Below are 19,058 nucleotides of genomic sequence, written 5' to 3'. Positions count from 1 at the left end.
TTTCTTCTCTGTTTATCTTACACAGCTTCTTTCACTCACTGCCTATGCCTAAGCTGTCCTGTAGCAGCAGAGGCTCCATCGGGTTCTGGGTAAACGTGAGTCCGCTACCGCCACCATGCGGTGGTGCCAGGCATATGACTTCTGGGCATGGTTCCTTAACTGTGAAATGAGCATGCTCAGCTGGAATGAAATGAACTATAAGATAGTATGTGTTTTCTTGGGGAAAGCCACAGGTTTAACAAAATTTCAAAGGGTTTTGTAAATCAAAACTGGCTTTACAGTTCAAATTCTGCCCTTCAACTTATTTAAAACAAATAAACATCTCAACCAGCCATTTTCTCATAACTAGAGGCTCTCAGTATTCATGTGACTTCTGGAAAACAAAGTTCCGGTGTCTTTTCATATACTGATGCTTAGTTTTAAGCTATTTTTAAAATGGCCGGTTGACAATGTCAATAGATGCCCTAAACAAGTCTTAACTAGCTACTATGTTTAAATCATTATCAATATAATACTAAGCATTGTTATGTCCTTTAATAAAGAATTATAGTACCTGATTATTTTATTTATATAAGGAAATTAATAAAAATATCTTGATAACTGACTTTTTTAAAACTTAATAGAAAGACTGCTTCCAAATTATTTTAACATAGGTACACTGAGTAAACCTAGGAAGGAAGTTGTTTACCTAAACAGATTTTTTTGAAATCTGGCTTCAAAGTGATATAGTAGAACACTCCTATATAAATAAAATAATTACTTATTAATAGGAATATCAGCTTTCAAGAAATCTGAGAATGTTTAACCCAGATCCAAAAGATTCATTATTCTTTAAATAACAGCTGCATCAAGCCACTTTTGTTACATAAATATTAAATATACCTCAAGAGTAGGTTTTTTTAATATCACAAAACTACTTACTTTGCAAAATTCATTGGTACCATCTCTAGACTTATAGGAAAACTTTAATTCAGCTTTCCGTCTATTTCCTCTTCCCCTGTGAACTACTGAGTTTTAGTCCCTTTTCTGGCCTTCAGTTTTCCCTATCTGTAAAACTGAAGGTTTGGACTATACCACCAAGATCTTTTCTGGTATTAATTTTCTAAAGACCTTGATTACTGATCAGAATGAAGCCATTATAGTATAAGGCGGCATATTTGAATATAAGACCTTCCAGAGATAGTATCCATCTTATTTAATTAATAAAGAGTAATCTGTTGTGCTTTAAAATGAGCAAGTTCACATCTCTTTATTGCCCTCTGAAGGTTGGTTAGCCTCAAAAACTACTTTTTTAAGCAACCTCTGCAAGGTCAATAGTATCTGCTCCATTCTTCCTCTTCTCTTTGAAATACCACAAAAGAACATATCTTACAACTGCAAGAAAACCTGAGTCCCTTCCAAAACAAAGGTTACAATGTACTGAATTATCTCTAAAACTCATTCCATAGATATCATTTATTAATAAGCACATTGTGAAAATCTACATTTGTTCTAGATTTCAAGTTTACAGAGGAGCATTTCACCATGGTGTTAGGATTTCCCACAACTACCCTCTGGGTTCTATGAACAATGAAGTAGGGAATCTGGCTCATGTGATTCTCTATTCATAGCTTCCCTTTGGCCCAAATGAATGAGCAGTAGTTCCTTTGAGTAAATCAAAACAAGACATCCTTGGGAGACTTTTTGTTGTTAATCTACTCCTGGACTCTATCCTAGGAACTAAGGGAAAACTCCTAGAGAGATATATAAATCTTTTAACAAAATATTTACATGAAAAGTGGCCAGTTTTCTTCCTTGGAGTAGCAATCTGTAAAAATAAGTGCCACCATTTAAAAAGCAGCATACCCTAATCCAATTTATTGGCGAGAATTTGGTGATTCTCACCAAATAATGATGAAACATCACACATTTAGGTAATGGATGGGGCTTGGGTTCGATCTGCCTTTTGAGGCAAAGTCAACCCTCTTTTAGCTTAATTCTTTCTCAAGGGAGTTATGTACTGTCTACACTTGGCTTAAACTAACAGTTCTATTATGGACTACTTTCAGTGTACATGTAAATATTCATGCATCAGAAGCCAATTTCCTTTATCAGTACATTTAGGAGGTACATTTTGGGGTGCTAATGGACACTTTAAGTAATGGTATTGGTAAGGATCAAATTGCACTATTAGTCCTGTTAATACCACACTGGAGAACACACTGCATATATATGTATTATCCTAAGATAAAACTCTTCTCAGAATTTCGTTACTTTTTATTATACACCAACTAGTTTATATTTTAGTTCTTTACAAAGAAAATGCTAAGAAAATTATAACCACATTATCTGGTTTTAAAATCATAATTCCAGATTTCTTTACATACAAGATGGAATGGTCCAGCAGCTATGTCCACTGTCACAGACTTTAGTTCCATTCAATGATATGGCACATCCTGCAAAATTAGCTAGTCACACACAAAAAATGTCTCAAATACAGTAAAAATGTACACACAATAAAGGTAATTTACAGTGACAATTAAGGAATGTAATTTATCTTGGCTGTGCTTCAGAAATTTAGGGTCAAAAGCCTTAGGTCAAGGCACAAAGCAGGAAGAGGTGAGCACAGCTGTCTCTAGGAGGGGGCAAGGTATGTACAATCACTGATGAGGTATGCATGCACGCAAAGGATTTAAAACTGCTCAGTCTTGCTACGAAAATTGAACCAAGTTAAAAGGAAATGCTGTGGCTTCCCCCTACTCTTCACCGCTGGATCAAGTCCACAACCTTACTTCATACAGAAAATACAATTGGCAAGGATCTCCAAAAGTAAATCACTATCTGGGTAAATGAAACAAAATGCTTCACTATTCCCAAATCTTGGTTGTGCCTCCTCGACTAGAAGCATTTTGTAGACAAAGGAGTGTTTCACAAAATTGAAATGTCATTCAGGTGAAGGGACAAGACATTTTCCACAGACACTTAAAATTTCAAACTTTCAAATGGCCCTTACAGCTGAACTATTGTATGTTACAGCAGTGTGGGTTCTGGGGATCCTTTAGCAGCAAATGCTGATTTAAAGGGCACGGGGTCTCTTCGGGTTGATTTGCTTGCTGGCCTGTTCTTCTTCTTGTAGAGCTGCACGAAAAGATTTCACTTTATCTTGGAAAAAAGAAAAGAACAAGAGAGTAAGTACTGCATTGCATGCAATACAGTATACAACTTCATGGGTCCTATCAAGTCAGCTGCCTTACTTTAGAGCATTAACTCAGGATTTTTCCTTTTGTTTTTTGTTGTCCAGAAACTCAGAACTAAACACAATACTCAGTTATAGCAACAGTTCCGTTATTTAAGGATTCATGAAAATAACTTTCTTCTATATCTTCAACAGGTTTCTCTTCTGTTTGGCACATTTTACAGTGTTGAATTTTAGTTTATTTGAATTCCTTTTGGAGTACAGACAGGCTATATATGTGTGTTAAATGTGTACAGTCATGTTCAAAAAAACACTGAGTCTTTTTTTTTTAAGTAATCTCTATGCCCCACATGGGCCTCAAAGTCATAAACCTGAGATCAAGAGTCACAGCTCTACCTACTAAGCCAGCCAGGTGCCTCTGAATCTTATTAAACTGTAAAATAGACTTTTCTTCCCTCAATATTAAGAAATTTCTACTCCTGATGCCTATTTTACCTTTTTAAGCCATGAAATTTCAAAAGATGTTTGAATTTTTAAAAAGAAATGTCATTTTGTCCTTATCAGGGATTGTAAAAGGGAATGGAGAAGGGATTATAGGATAATATATTCTTGGTCTGACAATTCCTACTATGATGTATTAATTCAGAGTCCCATAAGAATAAGAACTAGGTAAATAAATTGAAAGAGGCAAATAAGTCAGCTGTGAAGATGAGAAATATCTCATCTCCTTTTATACCAGTGGTTCTTAACCACGGGTGATGTTCTCCCACCACCCCCCCGACATCTGATAATATCTAGATATTTTTTGACTGTCACAAGTGGCCACTGTCATCTAGTCAATAGAGACCAAGGATGCTGGTAAGCAATGTACAATGCACAGGACAGCACCTCAACAATTACCCAACTTAAAATGTATTAATGGTGCAAAGGTTATGGCCTTTGGGAGAAAAGAACGAGATTATCAGTTCGAATCTCCATTTCTTTCCCCTCTTCCAAAGAACAATGATATTTTAAAAATTAACTTCTGAAATTCAGAAAGAAATTTAAGGATCTCGGGATCTCGTACCTGTTAATATAAGATAAAAACTCTCAAACTTCTTATGTTAATACCAAAATTATCTCTGGATGGTAAAAAAAATTTTTTTCCTAAAAAATACAATAGCTAGACATTAAGTAATTTCTTCAAAGTTATGGATACACTTGATACAACTAAGTTGAATGCCACATATTACAAAGAAAAAAATTACAATTCATTATGATCTGTTCTGAATAAAATACATAGAGAAAAGCTGCCTGTGAGTTCTGACAGATAAGAACAATGATCAAAACACTTTAAATCAAGGCTTGAATATGAAGAATACGAAAAACAAAAGTAAGTTCTAGAAACTCTACATTTGTACCAACAATTCTGAATTGGGCAAACAGTCATTGCTGGCTCTATACGATATGATTTCAAATAACCAATTTCACAAAGGACCTAGTTTAAAAATTAGCCAGTTTGGTGCTAAGAATTAGCAATTTCAATCTGGTTTCACATTGCATTTCATGTACACATACACAGATGTCCATTCACATATAAATGGAGACAACTAGTTTGCCAGTGCCTCAGAAACAAGTACATACAATAAATGTGAATGTGAAGCTACACAGATAAGCTACTTAAAAAGCCAAAAAGTGGGTAAGTCACATGCTTCCCTCCATTCGCAAAGTAGGAAGAATAATTGTTGAAAGGTCTTGAGTTGTTCAAGGTCTTGAAACCTTCCCCTTGATTTTTTAAAACAAGTCTTCAAAGGAAAGACATGACACAGGTGCAGATAGGAGGCTACAGAAGGCATGGTCCTGAATAGACCTAATCTAAGCAAAATAATTCTGACAAGCACTGACCTATCAAACTAAAAATCTGAATGAGTGTATAAAACTTACAGATTTGTTAAAATCCATTTTCCCTCTTTAATCATAAGATGCTTTTATCTTTTCAAATGCCTAAAAGAAAAAGACAACTAAAGAGCACTTGAAAGGATACTCCATGTTTCTTTTTTACATACAAAAAACAGAATGACTGGTCTGTCTTTATACTTCTGGAAATGTATTAAATGGTGCCCATAATTTTTATTTCGGATATCCTCTTGCAGTATGAAATCCTGCCACCAATTACATATGAAGATGAAGATTTCAAGCACTAAAATGAAAAAGGAATTACCCCGCAGCTCAGTTAAAATGTCTATTTTTTGCTCAAGAATAGCTTCAAGTTGAGTAGCATATGAATCTACATCATAGTCTACTTCTTCAGTCATCTCTAGGAGAGCCTTTTCATCTTCTAACCATCGAATAGATTCCTAAAAGGACAAAAATTCAACAATCCAATAAGCCTCTTTGTAAGAAACCAATTTACAAATTTCATGTATGTTAAATATATTCAAGCATACTTAAGATGGTATTCTCTAAAATATTAATAAGTATAAAACATCTTTATTTACAAAGTAAAATTAAGAAATATTTCCTTAAATTCTAACATAAACACAAATATGATAAGCCAAGCAAGGTAACTTCATTTTTCTACTTTTCCTTTACCCTGGGTAAGGGCTTGGGGAAGGGAATGAATCAAACACATTATCAATCAGTGAGCACAATAATTCTCAAAACTTAAGTAGCTACCCCTAAAATTGGGGAAGAATGGTATAATAAAGCTTACTGAGCAACCTATTGAGGTCTATGGTAGCCCAGAACTTGCAAATCATGTAGAATTTACAAATCCATTTGGGGCCTCACAGTAGTTAGACCAAAAGTTAACCCCAAATTCTAAACACTAGGTCTTCAAAATTATTTTAACTGTAAGAGACCGATGGATAGTCAATTTTAGAAGAGTCAAACAAATCACTAAATAGTAGCTACTTACTATTCATAAATGTTTTAAAGGAAACCATTCATTCTTAAGTGATTTCAGATAAGGTGGAGTTTATAAGTGTCATTTCCTAGCAATGTCATGAATCATACAGATCATGAACAAGTTCTGATCATTCTGAATTAAAGAGGTTTTGTTAGGTCTTTCTAGCTTTCAATGCAATTTAATAGCTAATTATTATTTTTTTAAATTTTATTTATTTGAGGTAGAGAACATGAGTTGGGGGGGGCAGAGGGAAAGGGAGAAGCCGACTCCCCGCTGAGCAGAGAGCCCAATGTGGAGCTCGATCCCAGGACCCAGGGACCATGACCTGAGCTTTGAAGGCAGACGCTTAACCAACTGAGCCACCCAGGCGCCCCGACTAATTATAACTATACTATGTATAATCAGGCTGAATTAGCAACTTAGCTACAGATATCTATTATAAAATTACGTACATATATGTATCAATTAAAATACATATACACACCCCAGTATTTTTTTTCTTTAGCTATCCACTTAATCTTTTAAAACAAAACCCTATTTTGAGAAATGGCAGGTCACAGTACATAGGAACAATAAATCAAATTATAAAAAGAATACTGGATTGAAACTGAAAAATAACCAGTTCTGACAAAAAACAAAGACCTTTTAGATTTCATTATAAAATGGCAGAGTGGGAAATGATGGTCTTTGTATGACTAACACCTTGCTCCGAAAGGACAGAGACAATTTAAGACAACTTAAATTACAAGTGTCCTTTCTTGATTTAATCTAAACACCCAGGCCTCTAAATAGATTCTCATAATAAGGGTTTGATTAAAACTCTAACAGTTTTCCTTTTTTTTTAAAAAAGATTTTATTTATTTATTTATTTGTCAGAGCGACAGAAAGAGAACAAGCAGGGGGAGCAGCAGGCAGAGGGAGAAGCAGGCTCCCCACTGAGCAAGGAACCCGATGCGGGACTTGATCCCAGAACCCTGAGATCATGACCTGAGCTGAAGGCAGACGCTTAACCAACTGAGCCACCCAGGCATCCCAAAACTGTAACAGTTTTAATGAGGGTATATCCTATTCTCAACTTATAAAATAAATAGTTCTCTTAAATTTTTGAGCCTTTTATCCAGGTGTTTAAATGGCCTACAGCTGAGTCACATTAATATTTGTTTACAAATAAATATTTCTCAAACATCAGAGAAGGCACACAGGTCAACAGAAAGAGTGAGCTATTGTTCACCTTTTTCTCAGAACATATTTAGTCTCCATAATGATGTCTAAATGTTACCTCCACTTCCTCGTAAGTATCACTCTCCAGGATATTTTGTTAGAAAGGGAGTAGGTGAGGGGTAGGGGAAGGAAATCATACAGTAAATCATACAATGCTTTTAATAGGCTGAACGTACAATGGGATGAGTACGTCACGAGTTACTGCAACAGGCAGGGATTTAACACCCCTCACTCATCTGTCACTGTAATAACCTTCCCTTTCCTAAAGTAATCTTCCACCTCTGCAAAGGAAGATACTTCCTCAACTGTTCTGATAACGCCTTGAAGTTTTTCTTACTGATGTCAAATAAACTGGCCTAACATGGAGAAAGAGGTGGTGGAGGGCAGAAGTTCAACCCTTCTCTAAAAATGGACAACTAATGAAAGCAAATAAAGCAGAACAGTAGTAAATAAACTAGATCTTTTCATCATAGCACAAAAAAAACATTGTTTGTAACCACCATTCATTTTCTGTTCAAAATATCCCATATACATACCCTACCCTACAAACATATATACAATACATGCACAACGGTAATTTTTTACATTAGAATAACATTCAAAGTATTATGAAAGTTCTTCATTTTCTAACAGAAATATTTTGATGAAAGGTCCTGTCTTACTTTACCTGGAACACTGCCCTGTGATCTTCTACAACTTGTTCTTCCATTTCTACCATTTGTGAGACAGCTTCATGAAAAGTAAACAATTGGGGAGAAACTTCTTCTTCCTTAAGATGAGCATAGTTTAAAAAATTAGGACATAAAGTTTACATTTTATTTTTTATTTTTTTATTTTTTTATTTTTTTAAAGATTTTATTTATTTATTTGAGAGAGAGAGAATGAGAGACAGAGAGCAGGAGAGGGAGGAGGGTCAGAGGGAGAAGCAGACTCCCCGCTGAGCAGGGAGCCTGATGCGGGACTCGATCCCGGGACTCCAGGATCATGACCTGAGCCGAAGGCAGTCGCTTAACCAACTGAGCCACCCAGGCGCCCCAAGTTTACATTTTAAATGTTACATAAAAGTAGTTTTCCACATCATTTATAAAAATGTCATTTAGAAAATGAGGAAGTTTGCAAGATAAAGACTACTAAAATATAATATAAAAGGCGAAGCCACAACTTCTTTTTATGGGTCAAAAGTATTTGATGTAACACTCAATAAGACAGCCCAAATTTAAGCGTATCAGTGAGGAGTGGTTTTCACTTAGTCCAGGCTTTATTGCAGAATTACCCTAAAAAGGCAATCTCTTTTGGAATAATGCAACTTTTCAAAAATACATTTTTTTAAAAAAAATTTATTTATTTATTTTGAGAGAGCGAGAATGAGAGAGAGAGAGAGAGAGAGAGAGAGAGTACATGAGTGGGGGAGGGTCAGAGGGAGAAGCAGGCTCCTTGCTGAGCAGGGAGCCCGATGCGGGACTTGATCCCGGGACTCCGGGATCATGACCTGAGCCGAAGGCAGTCACTTAACCAACTGAGCCACCCAGGTGCCCCCAAAAATACATTTAATACAGGTTGTAAATATGCTAAAATATTTCCTCAGTATTGTTTACTTTTCACTAATAATTTAAGCCATATGTATGTCTTAAATATCTTTTATCAGAAGAGATTTCAAGATAATGTCTTTTATTACTGTGACTATCAAATTAGTGTTTTGAAGGTGTCAACTCTTACTAAATCTTAATTTCTGAATTACACCATACAATATGTTTGCCAGTTTTTACAGAAATCTTAATTGACAACTGACAACTTTACCTCATCAACAAAAAACCCATAGACATAAATACAACATATTCTTAGTCCTACATCAAGTGAAAATTTCTCTAGCCTTGCTTTCTTTTTTGAGCTTCTTTCCCAACCCCAACGTCTAATGATTTATTTCCTCAAAATGTGGCTTTAGTTAAGATGAGGTTTACTTAAAATTGATTTATAAAATGTGAGTAGAAAAAGCAATTTTTTTCAAACAAGATACAGAATTCTGTATGTATGTACAAATTTTGGTTAAATAGCATAAGTAGACATTTGACTTCAATCAGTATGCTACCATCCCTAGAAGTTTATATATATAATCAAGTTGGCCAAAGAACTTTTTATCTTCTCTTTGGGAAACAAGCATCTGTTTTTCTTAAGACATGCAGGCATACAATATATCATACGATAAACACACTCAACCAACTTTATTCATTTTATCTGCCCACCTCCCTGTCAAACCCAGAATGTCCTCTTTCCTTTGCTTTAAGATATTATCCAAGTTCCTATCACTTCCGTGTGGTCTACTTAGAATACTTTGTCTATACAACTAGTTCTGGAATGCTAACGTTCTTTATTATCTTCTACTTTGTGTACTTGTGTTGGTTTTATCTGTAGGACATGTCTTAGACACTAACCCATTTTAATTTACCTTGTTAAGACTTTAATATAACAATAAGAAAAGGTACACATGCACCAGTAAACTTGACTAAAAGCTAAGGCTGAACCACCTCAAGATAGTTCCTGGGAGTAGAAAAATTCAGAGAAACCCACACACTCTCAAATATGGAGGAGGCTGCAAGAACTCATGATGTTACACTTTAAGTTTCTGCACCGGTCCTAGCCAACCTCTCCAAATTAAAGTCCTACAAAGACCCAACCTGGCAGATAGAAGAATAAAACTGAAAAGATCTGCTATAGAGGGGGCCTATCTTTTTTTCGTTTTCCAAATCCTTAAGAGGCACCATACCTAGGTACAGTGCATGGTTTGTTTCAAGAATTCAAAAAGCAACTATACCACCCTTCAAAACTTTTGGATAAGAGATAGACTAAGGCCAGGATCTCATTTTCAGTTTTTTATTTTCCACGGTTCAAAGTTTAGAACTCTTCTTTTAAACCAGGAACCCCAAGTTCCCTTTTAGAAAATCAGTGTAAAAACAGATGGCTGGCTCATAGGCTGTAGTCGGCTGACCCCTGATGTAGATGGTAGTTTTCAATCATTAAGTTCTGCTACTGATGAAATGAACTAAAATCAGGTCATTATAACTATATTGTCACTCACGTTTTGTTCACAAAGAAGTTTCAGATCATCTCTCTGAGGGGAACTCCCCACACCCCACTGTGCCTCTAAGTCATCAATTTGATTTGGTGGATGGTGCATTATTGGACGGACATCACCAGCAGCAGTTGGATCCACAGTCAATTCTTTCACCCTATAAATACATAAGAGGTACCTAAAATTAACAAACACACATGCAAAGGAACAAGAAACTACCATCCTATTCAATAAAAAGGCAATTTAATTAACATATTAAGACTGATGATGTCAGCTTTCCAGATCAAGTTTACCTGAAATCTGTGTAAAGACTAAAGGGATATTTGGCTGTTGAACTTTCAGAATTTACTGAGGTAACTGTATAATTATTTCAAAGATAATTATTGTGCATAATAACAATTAGCAAAAGTACGTAGATTCAGTATTTCAAAGTAAAACTGTTTTTGCAATTAAATTATATAAACAGAAAAATGATAACAACAGCAGTTAGATCAATAAATGATTATTGCCAAAATCAGAGAACTTAATATACTTTGTAGATTTTTAGTTGTTATAATGCTCTATTAAAATAGCTACATGTGAAATAATCATATTTCTAATGTATGAAGATTATAAGTTACAAAGTTCTATAATTTAAAAAATGTTTAACTATTATACTTCAGTTTACACAGTGGGAGGGTACATGTTCTAAATCAAGAGGATCTTTGTTATTTCCTTGCAGGCAAGGAAATTTGTAAGAACATACAGAATAACGGTAAACTTCTCATTTTAAACAAGACCGTTTACCTTTCAACCATAAATATGCAAAGATGACATCATCCTTAAAAATATGAGGGGAAACAGGAAGCTTGAATTCTAAATCAACATTTTAAAGCAAATAAATTAATAAAGTACACAAAAATGAAGATCATGCAGTACAATCATCACCTGCCAAATGAAATGAAAATGAAAAATAAAATGGCTCAGAACAAAAGTATAAATGAAATATTTATATGTAACACAATTCAAAAGAAACTATGAAAATAAACATCTTATGCATAGAAGAAAGTAGACCTGGTAATCGAAGGAGAAAAGTCGTCATACTCATAAGAAGGAGAGAGATCAGGGCGACTGCCACTACCCTGTGAGAAGGGAATGTCTGATGGACTAATTCCAAACTCCTTTACTCTGCAGCACCAAAACAGCAACAAATTAAGAGAAAATGCTCTTATAAAGACAGCAATGCACATTTCAAGTTTTTATTTCATATTCAGTTTAAATTTTTTTTAAAAAAAGGTATCAACATTGTTGTGACTTAGTGTATTTAGATTACTTTAAAAATAATTAATTTTAAGAAGTTTTCAAATTTTTCTGTCCTATCGATTCCTTAGTCCATAGTCCTTCCTTTCTGGTATACTTTCCCCTTTTCTCATGATCCTTCCTAGAAGTTTAACCAGACCATCACCTAAATTTTAAATGCCCCTTCTTTACAGCTACATGATGATTAATCAAATTTCCTTGTGCAGTCAATACTGCAAATATTTTATTAGCATCAGTGAGCCCTCAATACTCTTGCAGTCTTTTAAAACAGAACACGAGAGTATTAAGTCCTTCTGGCATCCACTGTTTGTAATGAATTAACTTCTTTCCTATGCATCTAGGATGGTTCCATCCACGGTACAAAATGAGAAAGCAGTTCTTCAAATAGTTTTCTGTGTTTGGTTCAGATGAAGAACCCTGGTTAAGAAAAGCCTCTTTAGCAATGAAATTTAAATTGCTTTTGGTAATGTCTCTGATATTTATATTTAACCAAACTATGGCTTTTCTGACACCATCTCTGTGATTCCCTACGTTCCTCTTGGGGTCATCCCATTTCATAACAGTAAGCTGTATTTATTATGTACTTCCTACATGTTAGGTATTATGATTGTAAATTTTAGGCATTATATTATATAAATCTTACAACAATCCTGTGGTATTATTTTTTGCCACTTTACAGATGAGAAATTGGTTCAGAGCAATAAAGTATCTTACCCAATGTCATTCAGTGAGAATGTGGCGTGAGGTTCAAACCTAGCTTTGAGTACAAACATTATGTTACTTAAGCATCCAATATACTGACCATCTTTTTCTCACTACTTCTTTTAGATTTGATCTAAATGAAATTACTGTTTCGTTGGGTTATAGATAGTCATACAGATCAAACTAATAATTTCATGTAGATCAAACTAATTTATTTCTTCTACTTACACTCTTTCTTTGACCTACTGGTAATGCCTGCTGTCCCAGGTTCAATCCTAGATTCAGCTGCCCTTCATCCTATAAATAGTCACTTTGGAAAGCTTATTTACCATACAGACTGACAAAATCTAAATTTCTAACACTAACGTGATTCTTTTTATTCCCAACTCCATTTAGGATTCTATCAGAATCTCCTAATTTAGATAATTTAGATAACCTATCCGCCCCTAATAGGCTAATATTTTCCTCTATTCCAAGGGCTTTTGTCCAACTCAAACAGTAAATACTATATGCAGGAATTATATTCCTCAAATGAGCTATCAAGGGAGGTTGAAAATCTTTATTCCTAGAGATTTGGAAAGAAAAGACAGAATTATTTGTCCCAGATGGTTAGTCATGTTGCAGATGAACTACATTACATGATAATAAATTAAAACATTTACTTGGACCTAAATAAACTAGAGGAATGGCCAGATACAGCATTTTCAAATTAGGGAGATTCCTTTGCAGTTAGAAGTCTGAAGACATGGAGGGGTCTTGTCTGTTTTAATTCTATAACATGGCAATATTCTGCTATACTAGGCTGTTGCTCAACTCTCCCATGAACAATTTGAAGAAGCACTTTAATGATAAAAACCCCACATACCAAAAATGTTCATTATAAAAATGAATTAAAAGTACCATAAATGTTTGCAGCTCAGAGCCCATAATTCAAAGTTTAAAAAGGATTAAATTTAGAAATAAAGTTCCATTATATTTTTAAAGAAGTTATTTTAATATCTTTTTGTAAAATGTCAATAGGCTTATACTTTCCAACGGTTTTTACTATCATTTTAAAAAATCTCTTCAGTTGAAACAAAATCAAATCACAAAAGAAAGAGTATGACCCCATTTATATAAAGTTCAAATACAGCCACCTATGTTGTTCAAGGATACATTCATAGGTGGTAAAACTATTTTTAAAAAGAAGGAGAATACCAAGAAAATTATGCCACAGAAGTCAAGGCAATGTCTACCTTGGGGGACAGATTAATGGATTTGGACATGTTATTCAGGATTTGTAATCAGGAGGGGACATATGGGGAGCTTTCTAGAGAGGTAGAAATGTTCTATTTCCCAATCTGATAATAGGAATTTACACTATATAAATATTTATTAGATTATTCACTTATGTTTCCAGTACTTCTCTGTATACATATGTATTCCTGTTTTATAAAAAAAGATTAAAAATAGAATTTCTATAGCAATTAAAATAAATAGGACAAATACTTGTATTCAGCAAAATTAAGGGAATGTCCATAGTAGAAATGTTATACAAAGAGGAATCTGATCTCTAACAATTAAAATCACAAATGCAATACGTGATAAGAGAAACTGAAAACTACAAAGTCATTTTTTCAAAACAAGAGCAACAGGAACAATTTATGGAACAAATATAAATCTGTCTATCGCAATCCAAAGTTCCAAGGGCATTATTTTAAGTCTATAATGCTTTTTGTCCTTTCATTTGTAATAACATCATGTCCATTAAATTCTGTAACACTAGTGACAATGAATAAAATGTAACTCATATAGAACACCAGAAAAAAATGTGCTATCATTACTTATTCAAACCCTAGATTTCCTACACATGGCATTTAGTATTATCAGAAATAATTTTTAGCAAATACATAAAACAATTTAAGAAATAAAGACTGATCCCCTTATACTCACTTAGACTCTTAATATAATAGGAAAAATTTACATGATTTAAACGCAGTAAAAAAAGATGAAATATAACTAACTTGGTGAAACAGAAAAATGTAATCATGTTCTAGGATAGAAAGACCAATTCTACTAAAGATCTAAATCTCTTTCCAAATTACCCAACACATTTCCATTTATTTTCAGAACTTGACCAAATGACTCTACACATCACCTTAATGAATAACATGCAAAAAATTTTTTAAAATTGAAAAAAAATAATAAAAGTCATCCTATCAGGTATTAAGCCAAAGTAAATACTGCCCTACTCCCCTCAAATTTCAAACCAAATAACTATTTTGCATACCTATTTGCATATCTTAATGTATTAAGAGTATTTTCACAGGATGCCATTCCTGGAGAGATTGTGGCAATCTAAGGGAGAAAAATGCAAAGGTAAAGAAAATGTTATAAATGATGAAGACAGTCTTATCAACATATTGCTCATTAAGATCTAATCCTAAAGTGGTTATTTAAAATTAACATTTGTGATATCTAAACTCCAAGATAATTTGCTGTATCACCCCCACAATCAGATAATAACTATAAGCCACATAAAATATAAACAACTCTCTGAAAGCACCAGAAAATGATTTAAATCACACAGAAAATGGAGGTCAACACCTAGGAGGGAATAGCACTGAGTGTTCCCACTACCCCCTCACCACCCCACACAACAGTGTTTTTGCTTAAGGGCAAGCCCCGCTGCTGTCACACAGGGCAAATAAAACTTCATTAGAAAACTGGAATTTCACTGGTTAAACTAAAGGACAGAATTTGAAGGTAGAAACTAAAGCAGCTAGAAAGTAAGGTTTGTCCCAGAAAAGATAATCATGGAGGGAGGTAATCTTGGCAACCAAAAATTGTACATATAAACTGCCCAAATCTCTGGCTGACTCCTGAACCGGGTATACATAAGGCCTACTCCAAGTAACATAGCTAAGTCTAAAAGAACTGTTTGTTTTCAATTTCAGCTGCTGCCCAAAGCAAGGGAGACAAGAGTTTGAGATAAATTAAGTTCACTTCTTGCTAAAACAACAAAAAATCAATAATCTTTAGAACATAAGAGAATCCAGAGTGTCTGTATAAGTATTTATTCATAATAAAAATTATATAAACCAATTTTACTAGACATACTAAGAAAAAGAAAAGTGTGAACCATACTCAAGGAAAATAAAAATCAATGAAGACCAACCTCAAGAAGACTCAGATGTTGGAATTAGTAGAATGCATTATAACTGCAATATAATCCTCTCTATCAGACTGGCAGGGACCACATCTTAAGTATCACTGTATCTCTCACAATAGAAGGATTTAAATGATTGTTATTAATGTGCATTATAATTTTTCCATAGATATTGTGAGTTATTCATTATTCAGGGTTAAAACAAAACAAATAAACAAACATAAACTTACCATGCAGGTACGAGAATTTTCACCTATGAATGAATCTCTTAACACCTGAGTGAGCTTACTTGCTCTGAAAGGAGTATGAGGTTTATTTCTACCTAAGGCTCTGATGCACTCCTGAAAATTAAGAAAGCAAGTTTCACAGATTAGGCTCCTTATATAATCTTAATTAATATACTTAAAAGACCTTTCATTATAACTCTAACATTTAAGATCTGATTGGCTCTGGAAATCCTACTAACAGGTTTAGAGCATACTAAAGATGGTCTCATAAAGCCTAAGAAAATGAAATTAAAAACAGTAACAACAACAACAAAGTACTTATTATTCCAAAAGATTCTTCTGACTAATATTTAGAAGTAACAGATTGAAGGATATAAAGCTAAACTTTGAAAGTGGCATGACAAAAGAAAAAACACAGAATGTTTTCTTGTAGTCTTACCAATCCTTCCTTTCCTTTTTTTTTTTTAAACATTTTATTTACTTATTTGAGAGAGAAAGAGAGAGCACAAGCAAGGTGGGGAGAGAGGGAGAAGCAGACTCCCCCCTGAGCAGGGAGCCTGATGCAGGACTCCATCCCAGGACCCGATCCCAGGACCCCCAAGATCATGACCTGAGCTGAAGGCATATGCTTAACCAACTGAGCCACCCAGGCACCCCCAATCCTTCTTTTTCTATTCAAGGAAGGGATAGAATATTCGTCATTCTACATTTTTCTGAGACAGTATTTCTTAGCTGAGTTTTGTGGTTCCTTGCCTTCCTCTAAGATAATATGACTAATTAAAACCCTGTGGAATCTTAGATCCCTTATTCACTCTAAAAAAAATGAGTATGTGTGAAGAAAATTCCTGGGTATAATATAAATCAATAACTGTAAACATAAATAAATTCGGATAACCTCTCTTCCTCACTAAATGTTACATGTACTATGATTTTGTAGCTACTCTAAACAAAATTAAAGTCAAAAGGAAAAGATTTTTCACAATTAAATCCATGTTATTTACCTTGAGTGCTAAAAGGCTTTTATTAATTTCAGCACCTTCAAGCCTGGTTTGCCTGTCTGCACTGGAAGTATCAGCTCCTCGTTCATTTCCAGCCAAATCAATGAGAGAAAATTTGCCATGTAGTTTTCCTTTCCTTCTAAGAATAATCTGAAACACTGCATGGCTCCGAGATGAATGTGCATTTGCAGATGTTTGACCGGATGTTCTACAATGTGATTAAGGTTATTTTAGATACCAAAAAAACTTCAGTTTTTATATGTTGTAAACCACAGTATTTCATCAAAGAACCCACAAAAAACTATCCAGCTTCCATCCTTTAAATACAAAAGGGACAATCTAACTTAAAACACTTCAACATAGCCAGATTCATACACTTTAATCTGGCATACTTCTAGTATATTTGTAGTATGATTATCAATATAGTAGATATCACTCAAAGTTACATGTAACAGTAAATGCTTTTATGAACAAATTTTTACTACCAGGATGCATTAAGTAACACCTTTGCTTTGTTTAGATACCCAAATTATCTAAAACTGATTAAGAAATTAATTTTCTCTTTCTTAGTTAAAATGAAATTTACCTGCAACTGTTACCTATGTCAATGAGTTTCAGTACATCTTCAACACATTTGACCTCCCGTTCCTGTAATCCCACCACTTGAACCTGCTGTTTCCCATCTTCTAGCACTCTTAATTTTGTTTTCCTGTTTAGCAAGTCAAACACCTATTTAAAAAAAAAAAATTAGAAAACTAGCTTTAAAGGAAAAGACTCAGTTCTATAAAAATGAATCGGAGTCCAAAAATTATTTCAGAAAATTAGAATAATAATGCTCAATACTGAAACTGAGACTTTCAAAGGGAATTTTTAAAAATCTCAACAAAATACTAATATTTTAGTATATTATTCTTCTAACACATATATATTTAGAATATTCTAACACATATTAAATTTTTGGTGCAATGGCTGCACAACATGAATGTAGTTAATGCCAGTGAACTTGTACACAAAAAAATGGGTAAAGTATTAAATTTTATGTTATACATATATTAAACTACAATTTAACACCCTCTCCCAAAAAATCAGGTTTTTTTTTTTTAAAGTTTCCACTTACCTTTCCACTATAAATTTCAAAAAACGTTGCATATACTTGAAGTTCTAACTTCTTATAGTTAGGCTTCTTTAACATTAAAAAGACATCTCGAGCTGTCAAGAATTTCATATGGAGAAAATGTGTTAAGACTTTATAAATACTACCTTTTTTTAAAAAAAAATATTTTATTTAATTTGAGAGAGAGAGGGAGAGACAGAGAGAGCATGAACAGGGGAGAGGGGCAGAAGGAGAGGGAGAAGCAGACTTCCTGCTGAGCAGGGAGCCTGATGCGGGGCTCGATCCCAGGACCCTGAGATCACGAATGAGCAGATGCTTAACTGACTGAGCCACCCAGGCACCCTGCAAATACTATCTTTAGATATTTTTTACAAAAAAAAAAGTAATAGTTTTTTTACACTTAAGTATAGATGCCACTCTCTTTCATATTCAATAAAAGAATGCTACTACTTATTCTTATAAATAACATAAAATTATAGGTGGTCATAGCAAGGTTATTCCCATAACCACACCAAACAGAAGCTTTTCACACATCAGCTATTCAACAACAAATACTAATAAGCTTCAACAACAAATACTAAGCTCCAATAATATGCCAGATTAAAATGACACAAATATAACCAAGATTCCTGTCCCAAAAGCTTAATCTCACAGTTCTTTTCAAGTGGTCTAACAACCTAAAATTGACATAACATACAAATTTAACTTTATGGTTACCCTGAAAGTCCTGAACAATATTTCCAAGTTTTATTTCAAAGCCACCTGAGTAATATTCAAGAATATTACAAATGATATGCAAAAAAGACGGTTACCTGCTAATGCATAAATTCCTTTAGAACAATCTTGGTTCTTTCCTGAAAAGTCACCTCCCATAGTCTACATGTTAAAGAAGAAATAATAATAGATATTATTCAGGAATAAATCTTAAGAATTTAGGTCTTAGAATTAAGCCATAAGGAAAATAAACAAGCTGCATAGGAGGATGTAACTAATGAATTACTCACATGAGTTTTTCCACTTCCAGTCTGCCCATAAGCAAAGCATGTAGCCATTCCCCTTTCAAATATAGTTTCCACTAGTGGTCTAGCTGTAAACCTTAAAATTAGAATGCACTAGTCAGAATGTGCCATCAATATTTAAATTAAGTAAATAAAATACCAAGTCTTATTAATAAACAAAACTCATACCAATATTTTTAACAAATCAATGGGCTCAACTGT

General features: G+C 34.0%; 1 protein-coding gene across 3 annotated transcripts in view; it reads right to left on the bottom strand.

The window, feature by feature from the left end:
* Positions 1-220: 220 nt before the first annotated feature.
* Positions 221-19,058, bottom strand: part of KIF2A (kinesin family member 2A) — a 72,629-nt gene continuing 53,791 nt past the window's right edge. For 2 of the 3 annotated variants that reach the window (XM_044916826.1, XM_021702034.2), the window contains exons 10-20: positions 18,843-18,933; positions 18,651-18,714; positions 17,842-17,933; positions 17,311-17,453; positions 16,728-16,932; positions 15,730-15,840; positions 14,621-14,688; positions 10,357-10,507; positions 7,951-8,052; positions 5,376-5,511; positions 221-3,141 (exon numbers count right to left, since the gene is read on the bottom strand). In XM_044916826.1, the coding sequence (XP_044772761.1) occupies positions 3,056-3,141; positions 5,376-5,511; positions 7,951-8,052; positions 10,357-10,507; positions 14,621-14,688; positions 15,730-15,840; positions 16,728-16,932; positions 17,311-17,453; positions 17,842-17,933; positions 18,651-18,714; positions 18,843-18,933 (1,249 nt within the window). In that variant the 3' untranslated portion in view covers positions 221-3,055. Of the gene's footprint in view, positions 3,142-5,375; positions 5,512-7,950; positions 8,053-10,356; positions 10,508-11,403; positions 11,518-14,620; positions 14,689-15,729; positions 15,841-16,727; positions 16,933-17,310; positions 17,454-17,841; positions 17,934-18,650; positions 18,715-18,842; positions 18,934-19,058 lie in introns of all 3 variants that reach the window. The other variant, XM_044916827.1, reaches the window with a different exon arrangement.

Source organism: Neomonachus schauinslandi, chromosome 7 (assembly GCF_002201575.2).
Source record: "Neomonachus schauinslandi chromosome 7, ASM220157v2, whole genome shotgun sequence".
NCBI lineage: Eukaryota > Metazoa > Chordata > Mammalia > Carnivora > Phocidae > Neomonachus > Neomonachus schauinslandi.
The sequence above is the reverse complement of the archived record's forward strand: the minus strand, read 5'-3'. Positions and strand labels throughout refer to the sequence as shown.